The sequence below is a fragment of the Mesocricetus auratus genome, unplaced genomic scaffold, assembly GCF_017639785.1.
Source record: "Mesocricetus auratus isolate SY011 unplaced genomic scaffold, BCM_Maur_2.0 Super-Scaffold_100006, whole genome shotgun sequence".
Classification (NCBI taxonomy): domain Eukaryota; kingdom Metazoa; phylum Chordata; class Mammalia; order Rodentia; family Cricetidae; genus Mesocricetus; species Mesocricetus auratus.
Genome location: NW_024429190.1, coordinates 78162779 through 78180194, shown reverse-complemented (window position 1 = coordinate 78180194; position 17416 = coordinate 78162779). Strand labels below are relative to the sequence as shown.

Sequence of the window (17416 nt, the reverse complement as noted above, 5' to 3'; positions counted from 1 at the left end):
TGGATCCAGAGTCATTCTGTCAGTTCCTGTTCTAGTTAACTATTGCCATTTAACACAATTATCTGTAAGGTTTCAGGCATTATGCTGGCCTGCCCGGGTCACCCGGCACAATGCACTCAGGCAGTGCCCTGGTCAGCCCAGGGTTCCATAGTTGCTATATCACTACCTGCACGCCCGTGCAAAGGACCCTTTAAAAGCACCGCACCCCACCTCACTTCTGCGTTTTTACTATTCCCCTGGAGCAGACAGGAATTTTCCTGTCTCCCTCGTCTCTTCTGTCCTCTCTCTGTCTCTGTCTCTGTGTCTGTGTCTCTTTACCTCTCTTCTCTTTCCTTCCCTCCAACTTCCGTTTCTAATAAAACTTCTCACTTAAGCTCTGTCTGCCTGGTGTGGTTGCCCCTCTCCCAACATGGAATCTGCCGAAGTCTCCCACGTGCTTTATTATAACATTATTTCAAAACTTATCTTGAAAGAAGACATTAATTTCTTTCAGGGGTATCTGCGCTGGCGCTGCTTAGCCTAGGTTTTCACTTGCTGTCTCATGCAGGAAAACACAGGAGTAGGTGTAGATGCTGCCTGCAGACTCACCCAGCTGAACATCCAAGATGAGCTTGCTCTCTGGCAAAATAAGCTGAGCTTCCTTGGCTGTGACTCAGAGATTTAGAAACATACCAAAAAAAAAAAAAAAAAAAAAAAAAAAGGCCACGACTCCGGCTGAGGTATCCATCCACACAAGGTGCACTTACTCTTTCTTGATCAAGAGGGTGTACTTGGAAGAGTACTTGGAAGAGTGAACACACATAGTGTATTGGGTTGTTACTCTAACTCAGGCAGTGCCTGTGTTTTCTCTCCATTGGCTGGGGTCTGCCTCACAGTGTTAATTTAATTGGCTAGTCTGGAAGTGAAGGAAGGAAAGGGTCAGGTGTTCTGGGGAGTAAAGGATCACAGCTCCCTGCCACCAAATTCCTGGAACTCAGCAATAAGCCTTTGTGTAAACAGTGGTTTCACTGGGTGGGAAGGGGACTCAAACATTTACATACAATCTTGAGGTGGGGGAGGTAAAAAGATTTGACTTCCATATCCTAAACACAAGTTTTATGATTTTTGAAAGAAAAGATTCACATTTGCTATTTCTTACGAAGACACAAAATACCCTGGGCTGAAAACTCTTTAGCTAGACTGAGTTCCATGAAAATTACATTTTGTCCTCTCTCAGAAGACCCTCTGTTCCTGCCAGAGAACCTCAAGTCTCAAGAGCAGAGAGAAGGACTGCCAGGCTGTTGGTGGACTACAGCTGTTGTTGAGTCACATTTGCATATCGGTCAAGCTGGCCAGGATGAGTGGGGTGCATGAGTAGACCCCACAGCTTGACTGTGGGCTGTTAGTATCACTCTGTAGAAGAGCGTGTAAAAGGGGAGTTTGTGTTATAGCCATTTCAGGAGAATACAGGGTGTCCAGTTTAAGACCTGGTAGGCAATTCAGGTGTCTGCCATTCATGCAAGGTTAATCTAAAGATGGTTGGAGTACTGACTTTGATGACAGCCCTGTCTTTCAGACTTGAGTCATGGTTTATGTCTTACTGTTGATTTTACATGATACTCCTGTTGCTACAGTCAAGGTCAAGATTTTTCCATGCAGATAGTGATCTACAGAATTTCAAAGGATGGGAAAATTATTTTTAAATAATTTATTTATATAAGTTAATATAATTATATCCAGAAACTTCCAGAGACAATTCACAGATTTCCACTAAAAAAATCAAAAATTTTGCAATTTTAAGTAAAGTTTGAAATGAAGATAAAAAAGTTTCAAATTGAAAGAGGAAATAAAAAAATGGAGGGAACAAAAATGTGTTTACTCATAGTTTGTTGATAGCCTAAATGACTAGACGTGCATCAGTTCTTAAAAATGATCCTTACGGTTTGGCTTATCTAAAATGAAGGTTGGCAAATTGTAGTCCGTGCCACATTTGACACATTGCCTGTTTTCACAAACAAAGTCCTGTTGCTGCTCTTCTGTACCACACAGCCAAGGGCTGCCTTCAGCACAGTGAGAGAGAAACCATGTGGCTCCTAGTTACGTGGCCAAAATATTTGTTATCTGGCTCATTACAGAAAAAACTGCAGACTTTGGCTTTATAGAAAATGAACAAAGCTTGACTCAAAAATTTATGATAGAATTTATATTATTCCAGAAAAAAATAAGCAAGATATATACATGTTATTAGATCACTTCTCTTCCTGGATGTTTGGAATCATGACATTAAGGGTAGAAGCCCAATGAAAAAAGGATATAATATAACAAAAATTAATTTGCATGAGAACTTTTTATTATTTAATTAACAAATCAATGACCTTAAGTCAGGAAATATTTTAAAACCCTAAAGGTAAAAATATGACATTATTTTTGGATAAATAAAAGATCTACGTGATTATTTTATGGTTTATTTTTAATAAAATTTCATTCTGTTTCTTAAAATAAGACCCATAATTCTTGACTTTAGAGTTTCTTTTCTGAAAAAGCATGTCTAATGTTTTTAACCTTCCTCATACTTCTCTGTGTCTTCTCATCATCATCCAAAGAGTCACTTAGATTAATGACAAATGTTTTAGCAGAAAAAAATCCAAAATGAAATCCTGGCCATGTCTCTCTCTTTAATGGTGAATAAAACTCTCAAAACCTGCATTAAAAGCCTGTTCTACAGAGCAGGTTCCAGGACAGTCAAAGCTACACAGAGAAACTCTGTCTCGAAAAACAAACAAACAAAAAATTATGATTCTTAAAAAATCAGAGTTAAAGTTCTGCAGAGGGAAATATTATAAAAGGAAAGCATGATTGAAATCAGTATTGTCCTGGGAAGATATAGATGTAAAGCTTGTATTGCAACAGTAAACTAAACCATAGAGAAATGTTTTGTGTTCTCCAAAGTGTAAACCTGGGTTCTATCATGTTTGGCAGGTAGACCACTTGACTGAAATGTGGATGGATGGAGCTCCGAAAGACTGGAAATTAGCTGAGAGACAGGGGGCAGCCACAGAGAGGGCGCAGAGTTGGACTTTAGAAGCAGCTGCTTTGTGGTCCTATCAATCAATATTCTCAGGTCAACAGCTCACAGCCTGCCTGCCTGCCCTGCTTGTCTGCCCTGTCTGCTTGCCCTGCCCTGCCTGCCCTGCCTGCCCTGGCTGCCAACATGCCTTTCCCTTAGTTGAATAAAAATCTTTCAACATTATCTCCTCAGCATTCAACTACAACCTCTGTATGTAGTGGCCTCTTGCCTTGCCAATGAACTTGTAGTGGTGGCCATACCTTTGGGCATGGTTTCAGGTACAGATGTGACCCATTATAAGGTAGAGGAGGGGCTGGCTCGTGCTCGCTTGGGTTGTGGAGAGCATTGGAAGGGCAGAGACTGCATCTTCTGGAGCAGAAAGCCTGCAGCAGTTATTTACTCTTATCTGTGTAAGTCCTTCCCTAATAAATACCTACTTATCATTTATCTTGGGTCTGGTGGACTCATTCAGACCCCACCTTTATCTGTGCAAGCCCATCTGCTCAACTCTGATTAGAGCCAGCTCTTCAATAGCAGAATGTCCTACCCTCTGTCACTTGTCGTCTCTGGTTTAGTATTGTCTTGTAATGCTAGGAACACCGAGAACGGGCATATTGCTGCTCCTGTGTGATCTCTGTATGAGTAACAAACTAATTCCATTTGAGCCTGCCTCCCAGCTGGTGGGATCCATCTAAATGGAGTATGTCAGTCTCACAGTTTCAGCATCGTTATGGGTCTGTTGTAAATCATTCTGTTGCTTGGTAACCATGACACCCTAACAGGTCTAAGAGTATGTAGCCCTGGGCATCTGCATGTCAGTAGGAGTGGAGTATGATGGAACCCATGTAATTATGCAACTTACCAGAAAACTACCTGGGTTATTTTGGAAAGTCTGATAAAAATGCTGATTTAGCTTCCTGGTAGCTTAAAAATGTAAAATAAATGACTTAACAAACAAACAAAAAATACCCTGACGCCAAGGACAGAGGGGTCAGTGGAAATCTATAGCCAAGAAGAAAACTCATCTCAACAGGCAGGCAGAATGTGGAAGATGAGGTTCAGGAAAGAAAACAGACGGAGGCTTCTGAAGCTGAAGCCCAGCCTCTAAAGAGACATGCCAGGTCTGAATTCCTAGGCTTAGATGTGTCGCACTCAGAGCAACAGCCTGCTGCATGTTATAGGGACTGAGGGTTAATGACTTATGCGGGTAAATGACCCAGAAGGACCAGACCCACTGCCTCAGAGCTCTGTACCATATCCAGCTGCCTACATAGCAAGATAGAGGATCCTGGCTCTGGAAATGTTCAGCATTCAAGTCGTAAACCTGGTTGATTCTAAGCAAACTGTGATATAGAACAGGCATATTTTGCAGCAGTGCACCTAACACTAGAGGTGCCCTGTTCATCCACCGTGGATGCACACATGAGGGTGAGTGTTCTATGATGGTATGCAAGTTTTGTAGGGAAAAGCTTACCAGAAAAACACAGGACACCCATTTACAGTTGAATATTAAAGTATGTCATTTATTCAGCGTTAAGTTTATTCCAGATATTTCACAGAGACTAATTATTCATGGGGGGGGGAACACTTGCATTAAAAACCAATCATTGTTTATCTGAAATTCAAACTGAAGTGGGCATTTCACACCATGGATCTATGCTTGTTAAATCTGGCAACTCTAAGAAGTTTTTATTCCCTGGTGTATATAGCTGATTCTGCCCTCAATTGTCAAACCTTAGTCATGCAGATTTATTGAGGAGAGAACACTGAGATGGTTTTCAGATCCTCTGAGTATTAAACCCTGATGGAAATAAGCCTGCTTTTTAGCTGACTTGTACAGCCCTCCTTAAAGCCCTCTGCTTTCCCATGGTCCCCATTCCTTCTTAGTTATAACACATTTGAAGAATTGCATGTTTATTTACGGTAAAACCCGTGCATACAGGCCATATAAATACATGAGGATGAGAATTAAACCTACTACAGTATTGGATAGTGGGTATGATATAGGAATACACAATTATTGTATACAGTGTCGTTTCTAAATCTCTCTTTGATCTATCTTGTACAAAGAGTATGTTTGGGCAGTTAGCAATAGGGCAAACACTGTAGAGTTACCATTTCAAAGCATTCCATCCAGCCCCAGCTCATTAGTGAACTGCTTGATCAATGGCCCTGACTTACAATGACCTTTCAAGTGACAGATGTGGGAAAATAAAAAAGAAGCCATTACAAATAGAAGCATTTGCAGAAATCGCTCTGGGACTGTAGCACCATTCAACATTGTAAAATGCACATTTGATATATTGCACCTTCCTGAGTTGAACTTTGAAAATAAATGGTAGCCAGATGCAATGACAGAATGGGTAATTCCCCCCCTCCCCGGCGGTGTGGGGCTTCACTGGTGGTAGTAGTAATCTTGGCCATCATAGCCTTCATAGCCACGCCCCTTGTAGTAGCTGTATTCATCCTCATAGGCTCGGTAATTGTCCCCACGAGGCTCCCCATTCTCATTGTCATAGATTTGATACTCACCATTGTACTCATTGTTCCCCGTTTGTTCATATTCTCCCCAGTACTCAACGGTGGTGGGTTTTCTGAATGGTGGGGAGGTGGTGCCATAGGCTTCAGGTGGTGGGGTTGTATACTGAAACCCATTCATAAGGACTGCTGTCGTGGGGCCATCACTGATCTGCTCCCTGCCCACTGTGGTTCCTTCTACACCTGCTTCGGTGACGCTCTGTTCCTCGCCTTCTTCTCCATTGTATCCTCCGCTACTGCCGTTCCCACCGTACACCTCTGTGGAGTTCGTGCTGGTGCCGTTGGTGACCTGCTCGTTTTCTTCTACTTCCGCTTCTTCATTTTCATTTTCTTCCTCTTCCTCTTCCTCTTCATCGCTTTCCTTCTTTTTTGCAGCCTTGCTTTCTGCATTTCCAGCCTAAAAGACAAGGTTTGAAGTCATCCAACTCTAGTTACGAAAAACTAAGAGCTCTACTGATGGCCATGTTGTGGATGGTATTTTGAGTAAAAGATAAGCTGTGTAAGAATTGGCGATGACTTAAAAACTCATAATAGATATTTTAAATGAGTTTTGAGGGGTTGGGGTTTATACCCTATAAGCCTACCCTGGGTACCGTGCATCCGTAGCTCTGTCCCCCACTTTCTCTGCCTTGGAAGCGACACCTCTGAAGTGTGTTGGTACAACAGCTTGGGAGGAAATTTGCAGAATATCATTCCTTATTTGTAATCAGGGAAAGCATATCTATTCTTGCTTCCTTAATGAGGAAATCATATAAGTAAAGATGGTATCAAATATGATGTGAATAGTGTCAGGGAAACTCAGACGTCAGCAGAGATGAAAGCAGATGAATGTTTGGGACTCATCACCTTCTTGGGCAGCTGGAGCGCAGCTAGCCCTATATTTCCTGTTCCAGTTGTGGTCTCAGCTCCGTAGCTAGTTGTTACACTAGAGAGTGTGGTGTTCTCAGCCTCTGCCTCCTCATCTTCATTCCCCTCGGACTCTTCATTGTTTTCCTCTTCATTTGAAGTCTCCTGGTGAAAATATCCAGAGTTCAAAATTTACTATAGCTGGACTAGAACTCAAGATTTGTTGGGTGTGTTAGGCACTATTTGAAAATACCCTCAGCTGGCCCATCACTGCCTCCCTGTATGCCATTTCCCTTCTTATTTCTAAGAACTCAATGTTATGTAAGACTATTTATCAACTTGTGGGATGCTTCAGTGACTATGATTTCTATTTTAGCAATTTAACAGTCTTTGTGCTTTAGATATTTAGTGCACAAATGTTTCTTCTGCATAAGAAATTTATAGTGCTGTATAATTCTATTACATGAAGATGATTAAAAATTAAAACTTGAACAAATCTGGCATTATAATGTTTAACATTTTATTCTTTCATTTATGCTCTGAGATAATAGCTTGCATATTGAGCTAATCTATCATTATAATTAATACCTACTAGTAAAGTCTGGATTTCGTATATTTAAATTTATGTGTTTAAATAAAGTTCTTCCTTACGAGTACTGGACAGCTGAATCTACTTGAAAGGTATTTCTGGGATATTGTGATGTTAGGATAATGTTAAGATTCAGGAAAAAAAGCTAAATCTAACTTTGATCTTTCTTATGGCCTTGGTTGTGAGCCTAGCCTTTAAAGGCTGAGCTATCCCTCCAGCCCAGTTTGATCTTTATGAAAACAAATTGACTAAAGCAGGATTTTTCTCTTTAAGTTTGAGGATGCTATAGTTTTCAGTGAAGGATTTGATATAGCCCAAGCCCATCCTTCCAAACTAGGTGTGCCATGAGTGATATATACCATGAGTGATATACAGTTTTTTTAAATGATTCATTCAAAGAGATTAGACTTTTTAGTGGTGTAAGGAGAAATTATTAGTATCATTGGAGAGATTCGAAGAGGTCATGCTAGTTGGCTCTCGTATCCTCACTTCACTAATGAAAAAGCTGAGTGTAGTCCTACAGTGGACCTGTACAAAGTCAAGTGGATGACAATTCATTGGTGGCAGGGTCAATACTGAAGAGTGGTCCGTCTCCTAATGGACACAATTCCTCCTCTTAGATCCTTTCTTGGCCCAGAAACTTAATTCAAAAATGTTCTTGTGCAAACAAATTAAAAAGGAAATGGGTTGGGCTGTTGCTGGATATTAGGCTTCAAATACCTTATTAGATAGAAAAGTTATCCATATCCACAACCCACTAGAATAGTCAAAACAAATGAAATAAACAAGCTTTGGTAAGAACGGGTATGAGTGGTACAGGCTTGGTACACTCAGGATGGGACTTTGCCTGACTACTCCTACATTGGAATACCTTTAGTGAAACTGAACGTGTGCACACATTTTGACTAAGAAACTACATTTTTGCAGTAAATAGCCTTCCCTAATCAATGAGTATAGTCATTTGAAGAAGTTCTAGAATGTTCCCAGCAGCACCACCTTCATAGCAATCCTATCAAGATGGCCATTGTCAGAGGAATCATGCATTGTAACACGTTGATGTTGTGAAATGCTGGTAGGAAGCCTGGGCACTCAGTATGGACAAGATAATATGGAAGAATCTCTCTGAAGGCCAGAACAACAAAAGCCTCTTACAAAAGAATGGGTACTATGTCATCCTATATACAGAATATGTGCATGTATAGCATATATGAAATACATAAAGCATTGTGTATTAAAAAACAAGCGAGAGTTAACCTAACTCCATGGTAGGAGTTGATTAATGTAATATCAGATATATGCTGTCTTAAATATTAGTGCTGATTTTACTTATATTTTAAGTTTCTGAAATTTCAATGAGCTGACAATGTTAGCATGTATGTTTCGATTAAGCAAATCTGAAATACTTAAGGTGTGTGTGGGTTATTATCATCAAATAGAAAATGTGCCCAAGTAGTTTCCTCATGTGAATATAATACCCAAGGTTTGTATACCTAACTGGAACTATCAATTACATTTTAAAGAAGAAATGAAGATGAAAACATGTCTAGAATCTTGCAGCTGAAAGATTTCCTTACCCACCCACCTTTCTATGATTACTGTGAATGGATGACCTTTGCAACATCTATTCCTTTGGCATTCAAAACCAAATCATGAACTATTTACTGGACTTCATATATGCAACAGAATTATGCTAGGGTGTGTGAGGAGTTACAACAGGAGGCATGGAAGAGTTCTTCCTTAAACAGAGTTTAACATAGGGTTCTTGGTCTTAGAGGATTTGAACAGAAAAAACGGGAGAGCCTGCATATTCAGAGGTGGCTGGCAATGTTGTGACTGTGCCTTACTTTGCCAGAGGGCTCATCCTTCTGTATTAACCACCACCTCCACCACAACAAACCAGGAACTACTGCCAAGAGATGCATTGTGTAACTGGAATTTGCAAAGACCACTTTACAATTGCTGGGCAAAAAAAAATAACTATAGTAAAATGAATGAGTCTCCCTTAATTTGGGAGTGTAACTATAGCAAGATTTTGAAGGATGTAGGCACACGTGGTTTTTGGTACTGGCTTGACATTATTTTTAAGACCTTCCCTCCACTGTCAGTATAACTATAGCACAGGAAATGTCACTTAACCAAAAGAAAAAAACTAATACTTGGTCACCGTTCAAGTTGCCACATCTTTTGCTTTCAGGATAGCTGACACGGATGTTCCATTTTTGACTGTCATTTTCTATTCATAAATACCACCTAGGAATACCTGAATTTAGAAGGTTTCCAAGCCAGGAGTAGCTATAATTGGCTATCCAGGAAAACAGATCGTAATAGTATGTTTCCTTAGGCAATATGTCAGTCATAAACATAATATCATGATTTCTAAGCAACATAAGTGAATTTTAGTCATTAATTTCAGTAATTTAACTGTTTAGGAAGATGTTTATACATCTTGAGTGTTTAGTTTTATAATCTAACAATTACATAAAAACATATTAAATTGTTATTAGAGAGACTGACCACATTCTATAGATTAAGTCAGGACACCACTGTAGAGTTATCAGATGGTTTTTCATCCTGCCCATTGAGGAAGTTGCATCACACCAAGGTTGGAATTAGTTCTTTCTTGTCTACTGTCATGTGCATTCAATATAAATAAATTTCATGCTGTTTTCTAATGGATTTTACAGGTCCCTTAAAATGCAGACACCTTTGTTTTGTGTACCACATCTAGGTAACTTTAACCCCACTTTGCACTGGTGTTTGAAGCAGGTTGTTTTAGTTGCTTCTAACTTAAATGGCATTCTGCCTGCCCAAAATAGCTGGTTATGGGCAGTCAGCAAGACAGCAGCAGCTATTTGCTGAGTCCAAATTGCAATTAGTTTGTGTTGCCTGGCTTATCATGGAAGAAATAGAAAAGGTCTTACCTCTTCCCCCTCTTCCTCTGAACTATCACCGTCTCCATTTTCTTCAGAAGAGTCACTGCCTCCCTAAAACATACACATATGCATGTAAGCATCCACATATGTGTGGCATTTTGTGCATGTATAAACATACATATACATATATAAAGGCACAAATGCATGGCATTTTGTGCATTATATACCCATATGAAGCATAAATATATAGTCTGCAACAATTGAAATTTCCTGATGATTAAAATGTAACACACAGAGACATTTACTTACAGGCATTAGTATTCTCGACTTGGTTGGTTTATCAACACAAGAGTGTCAAGCTAAAGTGAGAAGGATGTGGGTACACTTGGGCATATGCGAAATGAGTGCAGACAAACAGCTGTTGTATAATGAACAACGTATGGATGAGGTTGCTCACCCTCAACCTCCCAAACATAGACGATATGCTGAAATATTACATCCTATGAGAAAGCTGGAACAACAAATCACAAACTGTTTACTTCTGAAGGAATGAACAACTGAGTGCATTTTTCCAAGAAGGAACCACTCAAAAAGGGAGATTCTACCAACCATTTCTAAGCATGACTCAGAGTAAGACACAGATTTCATGGTCTTATTTTCTGACGAAATATAGGTGGTAATGATGTAGCTTACTATAAAGTGTGAACTGTTATTTGATAATTCTCTTAAATACTATAACATAAATTGTAACTTGACTGAGAAATTAAATTTGTATTTTTAGATTCTCAACTTAATTTAAACTAATTTTAAAATTTTGTTAGTTGATATATATATGTATACATATATACAGCTAATTTAGATAAGAGATGTAAAAGCACTTACGATTTGACGGGGTGACAATAAAGTAAACCAAGGAGCCTACATATAAAACAGGAGCCAATGAGCTTCCCTGGGGTCTTCATTGCTGTTGCCCTTATATTGTTTTGTTATATTCTTACAGTGCTGTGGATCAAACTCAAGGCAAATGCTCCACACATTCAACATATCCTAATTCTGAGCTTTCTTCTTTTTATTTTTTAATTACATGTAAGTCTAAGCATGCATCAGAACTTCTAAGCCAAGACAGGAGATTCTGATCTTTCTGCCAAAGAAAACCCAAAGGAAATCTCCCTTCACCTTTCCCACCAGCTCCCATGGCCTCGGGGATCCATGAGCACCTAGCTTCAGGGCCTTCCATTTCCGGCCTATCAGTGTCAGCTTTGATTGTGAGGATCAGCTAAACATCCTGTCCTGGGAGAACATGGCTTGGAAGGTCCTGTAACTTCTGGGTTAGCAATGAGGCTGTAGAGAAGACTCATTCCTATCATGCTCATGGCAGCCACTGCTGGCCTCATTCTCCAGGTGGCCTTGTCACCCAGCCAAGGAAAGGGAATGCTTGCTGCCTTGGGCCAACAATAACTTTGGGTGGAAAAAGAATAATTAGATCCTCCCTACACTGCCGTCACATAGTAGTTGTGCTGTTCCACACCGGGGGGGGGGGACAAATCATATTTGAGCTATTTCTACTCATTAACCCGAATATAGAGGATCATATATTTATCTAAGCAGAGCTGTCTTTCTCAGCTGGGAGTGTGTTAAGAGTTCTTCACGCTTCCCTCGCTCTGATTTCCTCCCCAACTCACTAACATGCTACCGTGGGTGTGTTAAGAACCATGTAAGTTCCTGTTCCCCCATGAGACAGTGGGGAGGCCAGCATGGGACTGATCTGGACACCCCAAATGTGAGTGTCAGTGAGAAGGCCTGGGCAACCTATGGGGCCCTGAGCTGTGGATCAGTGTCTATCCCTGGAATACAAACAGTCATCGTGTGCCTATAGCACAAAGAGGAATGCTCTCTCAGCCTGGACTCTTAGGGAAGTGCCTGGACCCTACCAAGAGTAAAATGACAGACTCTAGATATCCCCTATGTCGAAGGATTTGGCAATAGGGTGGGAGGGAGGGGGGGAAGGGGAGTGCGGGAGGATGGGAGGGAGAGGGAACTGGGATTGACATGTAAAACAAGCTATTTAAAATTAAAATAAAAAATGATAAAAAAAATGTAGAACACTGCTGTTGATATTTGTGAAAAAAAAAAAAAGAACCATGTAAGAGCTTCAGGGAACACCCTAAAGGTTTGTAGTCTATTTTTATTGTTTTGAATCACTCTCCTTTCTTTTAGTTATTACCAATTTATCACAAAGTCTTACTGATTCTTCCAGGGCCTTTCACACATTGGTATAGACACAAGAGAGATGATGGGTAGGTAAGAGACAAAGGAACAGGTGTCATAATGGAAGGCAATTCTGAAAACCCACATTTGTATGCTAGCTGAATATGGTAAAAGAAATAAAATTCAATCTTGCTGGCCACAAGTTGGTACACTAACCAAATATCATCTTAAGCATAAAATGTAATTTTTCATTAAAACAGCTTGGGATATTAATTAAGCTAATTCACACTTCTGTTTCTGTAGCTCTGCATAGACACAATATATAGAAGATGTGCTGGTGACTTTGCAACCCATTGTTTGCAAGCTGCTATTTTATGGATGAGTGCCCATAAACAGACTCGATGACTAAAACATGAATTTTTGAAGTCAATAAAATATAACTCACGAGGTCAGGATGACAACTTTGGATAATAATTGGATGTTGACATAAGATAAGAGACATCAAACTTTGTAAAAACTGGAGCTTGTCACAAATGTCTCAGAAAGTTGTGTTTGGAGCTGTTTTTTTTTTGTTTTACTTTAAAACAACTGCCTTACAAGTTCTACTTAAATTTATCAAGCCCCTATGTATGTAGCTTGTGATAAAAGCATATTTGACCTCTGTGGACTTTGAGTCTATCAATAGCAAAAAACTGTAACTTTACCAATATTAGTATACTATGGACTTTTTAGTTAGATCACACATGTCTAGGTGGGAATGGCTGTATCTAAGCATTAGATATTTCAGAAAGTTGGCAAGCTACTTAAGAACTAGAATTTATCTCATTTCTGTTTTAGAAAGAAAGGGAGCAAGTTTCCAAATGGACCCTGTTTATTTCTGGGCCTGAGGTGAACCAAAGAAAGGAAGACAATTCTGAAAACCCACAACTCTTGTATCATCCGTGCTCGCATTTCTGTGGCCACACAAGTTCCCTATAATTATAATGGTGCTAGAAATACTTGAGGGCTATGACTTCCCAGCATTGTGTGAGCTGGGCAGGGGTCAGCCCGACATGTGATGAGACTTGGGGCGTTTGAAGCAACCTGCTGCTTTCAGTGCCTTGGGAGCCCTGGGTCAAATGGTGCATAATTGATGCTCTGAAGCCAAACTGTACAGTCACAAAAATAGTGTCACGCCAGCCTTGTGTGTATTTAGAACCAGTGCCACACCCCCAGGATCCAAAGGCCTGTTTCACAAATAACCCAGCAAAAATGGGATGTCTCATTTTTAGCTTTAGTCATTTTTCCTTCTTGTTTACAAATTTTACTTATTTTTTTTCCCTCTCAGGTTTCCTACATTTCACAAGTTTGTCTTTCCTCTGCAGTGCTTGGGCCAGGCGGTGTTATAATTGTGTTCCATGTGTGACCCACAGTTCTGCCACCTAACAGGGTTCCAGACATCATCATCGCTGACAGTGAGTTACTAAGGCTATTGGTTATCTGAAGACCCAGGTGCTTATGAACTCAGTTTTTCAAGACTCGGGATGCTGAAATGTCTCACGTGAACAACTGGGAGACAGTCCTAAACCAACCATAATGACAATTAGTGATCTTATCACCAGCTCCATTGTTGGTAGCTGACAAAATCGTTCACTGTTGTCAGCAGATTAGCTGAACCCTTGAACTCAAGACATCAGGGCTCTTCTTTCTATTACCCCAGTGCTTTGACTGTGTGCTTTGTCTCTTGTGTTGGAAGAGAACTCAAGTTTTGTTCTAATATATTCAAGTTTCCTTAGCAAGGAGGGATCTGAGTGAATGGAGAGTGGATTCAGAGGTTTGAGTGTTAAATTTAATCCCAGTAATAAACGCACCACAAGTGGAAAGGAAATTAAGCTTCACACTCACCTGGACTGAAAACCGCTTTAGAGAAGGATAGAAGTAGGCATGCTTGTAGAGAAAATAGCGTGGCCGGTATTTAAAGACCTGCGCAGATAAGATGAATGTCAGCATCATGTATGCCACGCAGAATGTTAGAATAAGTGAAGAACAGAGAAATTTTCTGAAATCACTTACCCCATTGTCCTCAGAGTCCTCAGCTTTCACCCTGCGGTGGAAATTTTTCATCTGTCCAAAAGAACATTTTATCGTTACCTACCCCATTTACATAAAAGTGCAACTACCAAAAGTACAGGTTTTTCCACAATGAACTTACTGAGAAAGCACAAGCCATTCCCAAAATGCTGAGCAGAATCAAAGCCGTCTTCATTTTGCAATGATTTCTGTAATCCAAGAAGGGATACAGTTAACAGATATCAAAACAAAGGGCATGGCTCATTTGCCCATAAAGAATTCAATTGATGGCAATTTGTCTCATTCTCACTTTAACTAAGTGTAAGTGAGTTTCTGACTGGAGAAATATAAGTGCTTGCCTGGCACACGTGAGGACCTGTGTTTGATCCCCAATATGTTTATTTTCCACTTGTGTTGTAGCTGTCTCTATACAGTCCTGAACTCTATATATGATTCACCCATTCTTCTGTGATTTGTCAGTGGAGGGTCACTGGACCCCTGCATCAGGATCTAAATAACCCTATGCTTCACACAGGGGGTGAAGGAATGTCCACATATCACTGACAAGGGAGTGTCAGCCACACCAGCTGTCCTGTCAGAGTAGCTGTGTGTCCTACTCAGCTGCTAATGGTTAAAAATCAAGCAGAGCTCAAATGTGTTGAAATGGTTTGTTTACATGGTGAACTACAAGAAGTTTCCAACTTCTGTGTATGCTTTTGAACTAAAAGTTCATTCTTAAAATAGACAGTAGGGGCCTTTTCCCCCATGAATACTTCATAGTTGGTTTGGGACTTAGAAGAAAGAGGGAGAGAGGGAGAGAGGAAGGGAGGGAGGAAGAGAGGGAGGGAGAGAGGGAGGGAGGGAAGGGAGGGAGGGAGGCAGGGAGGGAGGGAGAGAGGGAGGGAGACAAAAGTAGATAGGGGAGAGGAAGAGAAAGAGAGAAAGAGAAACACAGAGGGAGGGAGGGAGGGAGGGAGGGAGAGAAGAAGGGAGGGAAGGGAGGGAGGCAGGGAGGCAGGCAGGGAGGCAGGAAGGGAGGAGGAAAAGGGAAGAGAGAAAGGAGAGAAACACCTCATATCATATGACATGCTATCATGTGAGAAATAGCTCTTGACAATCTCAAGAGCTCTTTGCAGTTTCATCTGGAAGAACAGGATAAACCTCCTGGAATCAGGTTTCACCAGCTCCATTTAAGTTCCCACATCTTATAGTGTGGAGCACTGTGGTATCTCAGTGTGGAGTACTGTGGTAGGTACAGATTCTCTATAGAAATGTCAAAGATGCAGCTGCTAGCACGTGGGTAGTCTGGAGCAATCCTAGGTTTTGCAGCAACAACTCCCCCTTCAACATGACTTCATCATAAATAGAAGCAGACAGCGAAGCGTTACCCTAAAATTCTATTTTAGCTCTATGCTCTAGAAGTTGAACAGACTTAGCTGAGATCCTAACACCTGCTTGCTCACGGATGATGAGAGTTGCTTCATACATGGTGGCAATGTGGTGACAAAATGGGAATGACAATTTCTCCAAATACATTTTGTAATCAAATGCTTAAAATGTGTGAAATCCACGTCATATATTGTATTCTGTGCGGAGATTTACCTCATTATTAGCATTTACTACAGCCATACCGAGTATTAGATACGAAGATAAACATGATGCGGAGTAAGGCTCCAGGCACACGGCTGGTGGGGGAATTTTGCCTTGGTGTGTACACACCTTTTCCACAGCTCTTTTCAGCATGGGCCTTGGAATCATTCATATTTGTTCGTGTGCAAACAAAAGAGGAGGAAAAAAAGGAGGAAGTGGGCAGGGGAGAGAGACAAAGGGAGACACCCAGAGATAGTTTAACAAACTTACAGTCTGTGAGGACAGGTCACCTGTTTAAGAAGATTGATGAGCCAGTCTGGGTGATACACTTAGGAGATGGATATAGGAGAAACAGGAGTTCAAGGACATCCTTGGATACATAGTAAATTCTAAGTAATCCTGAGCTACATGAGATTCTGTTATTAAAAATAAAACAAAAACAATAGCAATGAAGGAGGAGTCGAGGAAGAGAAAGGAGGAGAAGGAAGATGAGGATGAGTAGGAACTTTGCTTTATAGCTTCAAGAAAGTGTGATATTCATAATATCCAAAGAACTTAAAACTTAAATACACAGAACTGTAGGCACAGCTGTGATATGAAAAGTTTCTCACAGGAAATCATGACCTAACCAAAATGAAAGCATGGCAGAGATGATAATATTTCATATATCAAAACAAGTGATGCCCATGTCAATCTCATCTTAATTACTTTTTGATTCATCAAACAGCAGAGACTTTTGTAGTGGCCACTGCTCACTGGACTCTTACACTCTTAAACTCAAACTTAAACTCAAACACTCTTAAATTACAATTACATATAAGGGCAAAAATCGTTTGCTTCTCTAGTAGCATACACTTCCATACTGATTTTAGAGCTATAGGATACAAACACTTTGAAATTTAATACAGAACCTATTGAAAAGATACTGTGTATCACTGAAGCACAGATCAGGTATAACTTATGGAAAATGCATATATCTAGGCAATTTACAAAAGTGAATAACATTGCAGTTAGGTTGCCCTGAATACATCAGCATGAGAAAAACAGTTGGCCAGGATATGTAGAAACAGAGAAGAAGACGCATCATTTTCTAGTTCATGTTCCCAATCTGAGCAGTTTACTTGCTTGCTTAGGTTAAGAAGCCTGGTCCTTGGAAAGAAGCTAAACACAGAGGTCCCATTCACAGCAAACAAAAGCTTAATCACAGTCATTGTGCACAGTGACATAAGACCCACGTTTCAATTAAAAAATTCCAAGACAAATCCACACACGTAAGTCTGAGGTGCCTGGCTGGGAGGTAGGGAAGTCTGGTGTCTTACCCCTCGGCAGTCCTGGCTAGAGTGAGTGGCACGGATTGTTCCCTCTGCTGTCACTCACCCATTCACTTGCTCTTGCTGGCTATAAACTCTCTCTGCCTTCCAGCAGCCAATCACAGCCGTGGTCAGTGTGATGTCAGCCTCACCAGAAAACCCCAAACTTCAACACGTTTTCAAGATTCGGGCTCTGCTGAATAAACATGAAAGGCGGGTCTAGTGCCAAGAGGTTTGCGTTGTGGGATTTAATTGAAGGGTTAGAAGAAGAAGGCAGTTAGAGTTCTGAAGATATATAATAATATGCTGGATTTCAAATAAAATAAATAGCAAAGGACTTAAGCATTTAAACTTTCACAATGGTACA

The 17416-nt window shown here is 40.5% G+C and overlaps 1 protein-coding gene across 2 annotated transcripts; it reads right to left on the bottom strand.

The window, feature by feature from the left end:
• Positions 1-4541: 4541 nt before the first annotated feature.
• Positions 4542-17128, bottom strand: Ibsp (integrin binding sialoprotein). Of its 2 annotated transcripts, XM_040746562.1 has the most exons (8): positions 17059-17128; positions 14292-14358; positions 14153-14203; positions 13985-14062; positions 10775-10810; positions 9941-10003; positions 6431-6595; positions 4542-5981 (listed from the first exon to the last, which is right to left on the bottom strand). In XM_040746562.1, exons 2-8 carry the CDS (start codon positions 14343-14345, stop codon positions 5442-5444), a joined length of 987 nt encoding a protein of 328 aa, XP_040602496.1. In that variant the 5' UTR covers positions 14346-14358; positions 17059-17128; the 3' UTR covers positions 4542-5441. The 2 variants fall into 2 exon arrangements, with proteins under 2 accessions (XP_040602496.1, NP_001268552.1); NM_001281623.1 differs by lacking the exon at positions 10775-10810 and having other exon boundaries at positions 17059-17084.
• Positions 17129-17416: the final 288 nt, after the last annotated feature.

What these genes read in the sequence shown, in the direction of transcription:
- Ibsp (XM_040746562.1), bottom strand. Translation starts at nt 14,345, where the DNA reads ATGAAGACGGCTTTGATTCTGCTCAGCATTTTGGGAATGGCTTGTGCT. An exon ending in TAAAGCGGTTTTCAGTCCAG is followed by an intron (nt 10,811 to 13,984) that starts GTGAGTGTGAAG and finishes TTTTATATGTAG; the next exon opens with GCTCCTTGGTTTACTTTATT. An exon ending in CGCTCCAGCTGCCCAAGAAG is followed by an intron (nt 5,982 to 6,430) that starts GTGATGAGTCCC and finishes CTTGTCTTTTAG; the next exon opens with GCTGGAAATGCAGAAAGCAA.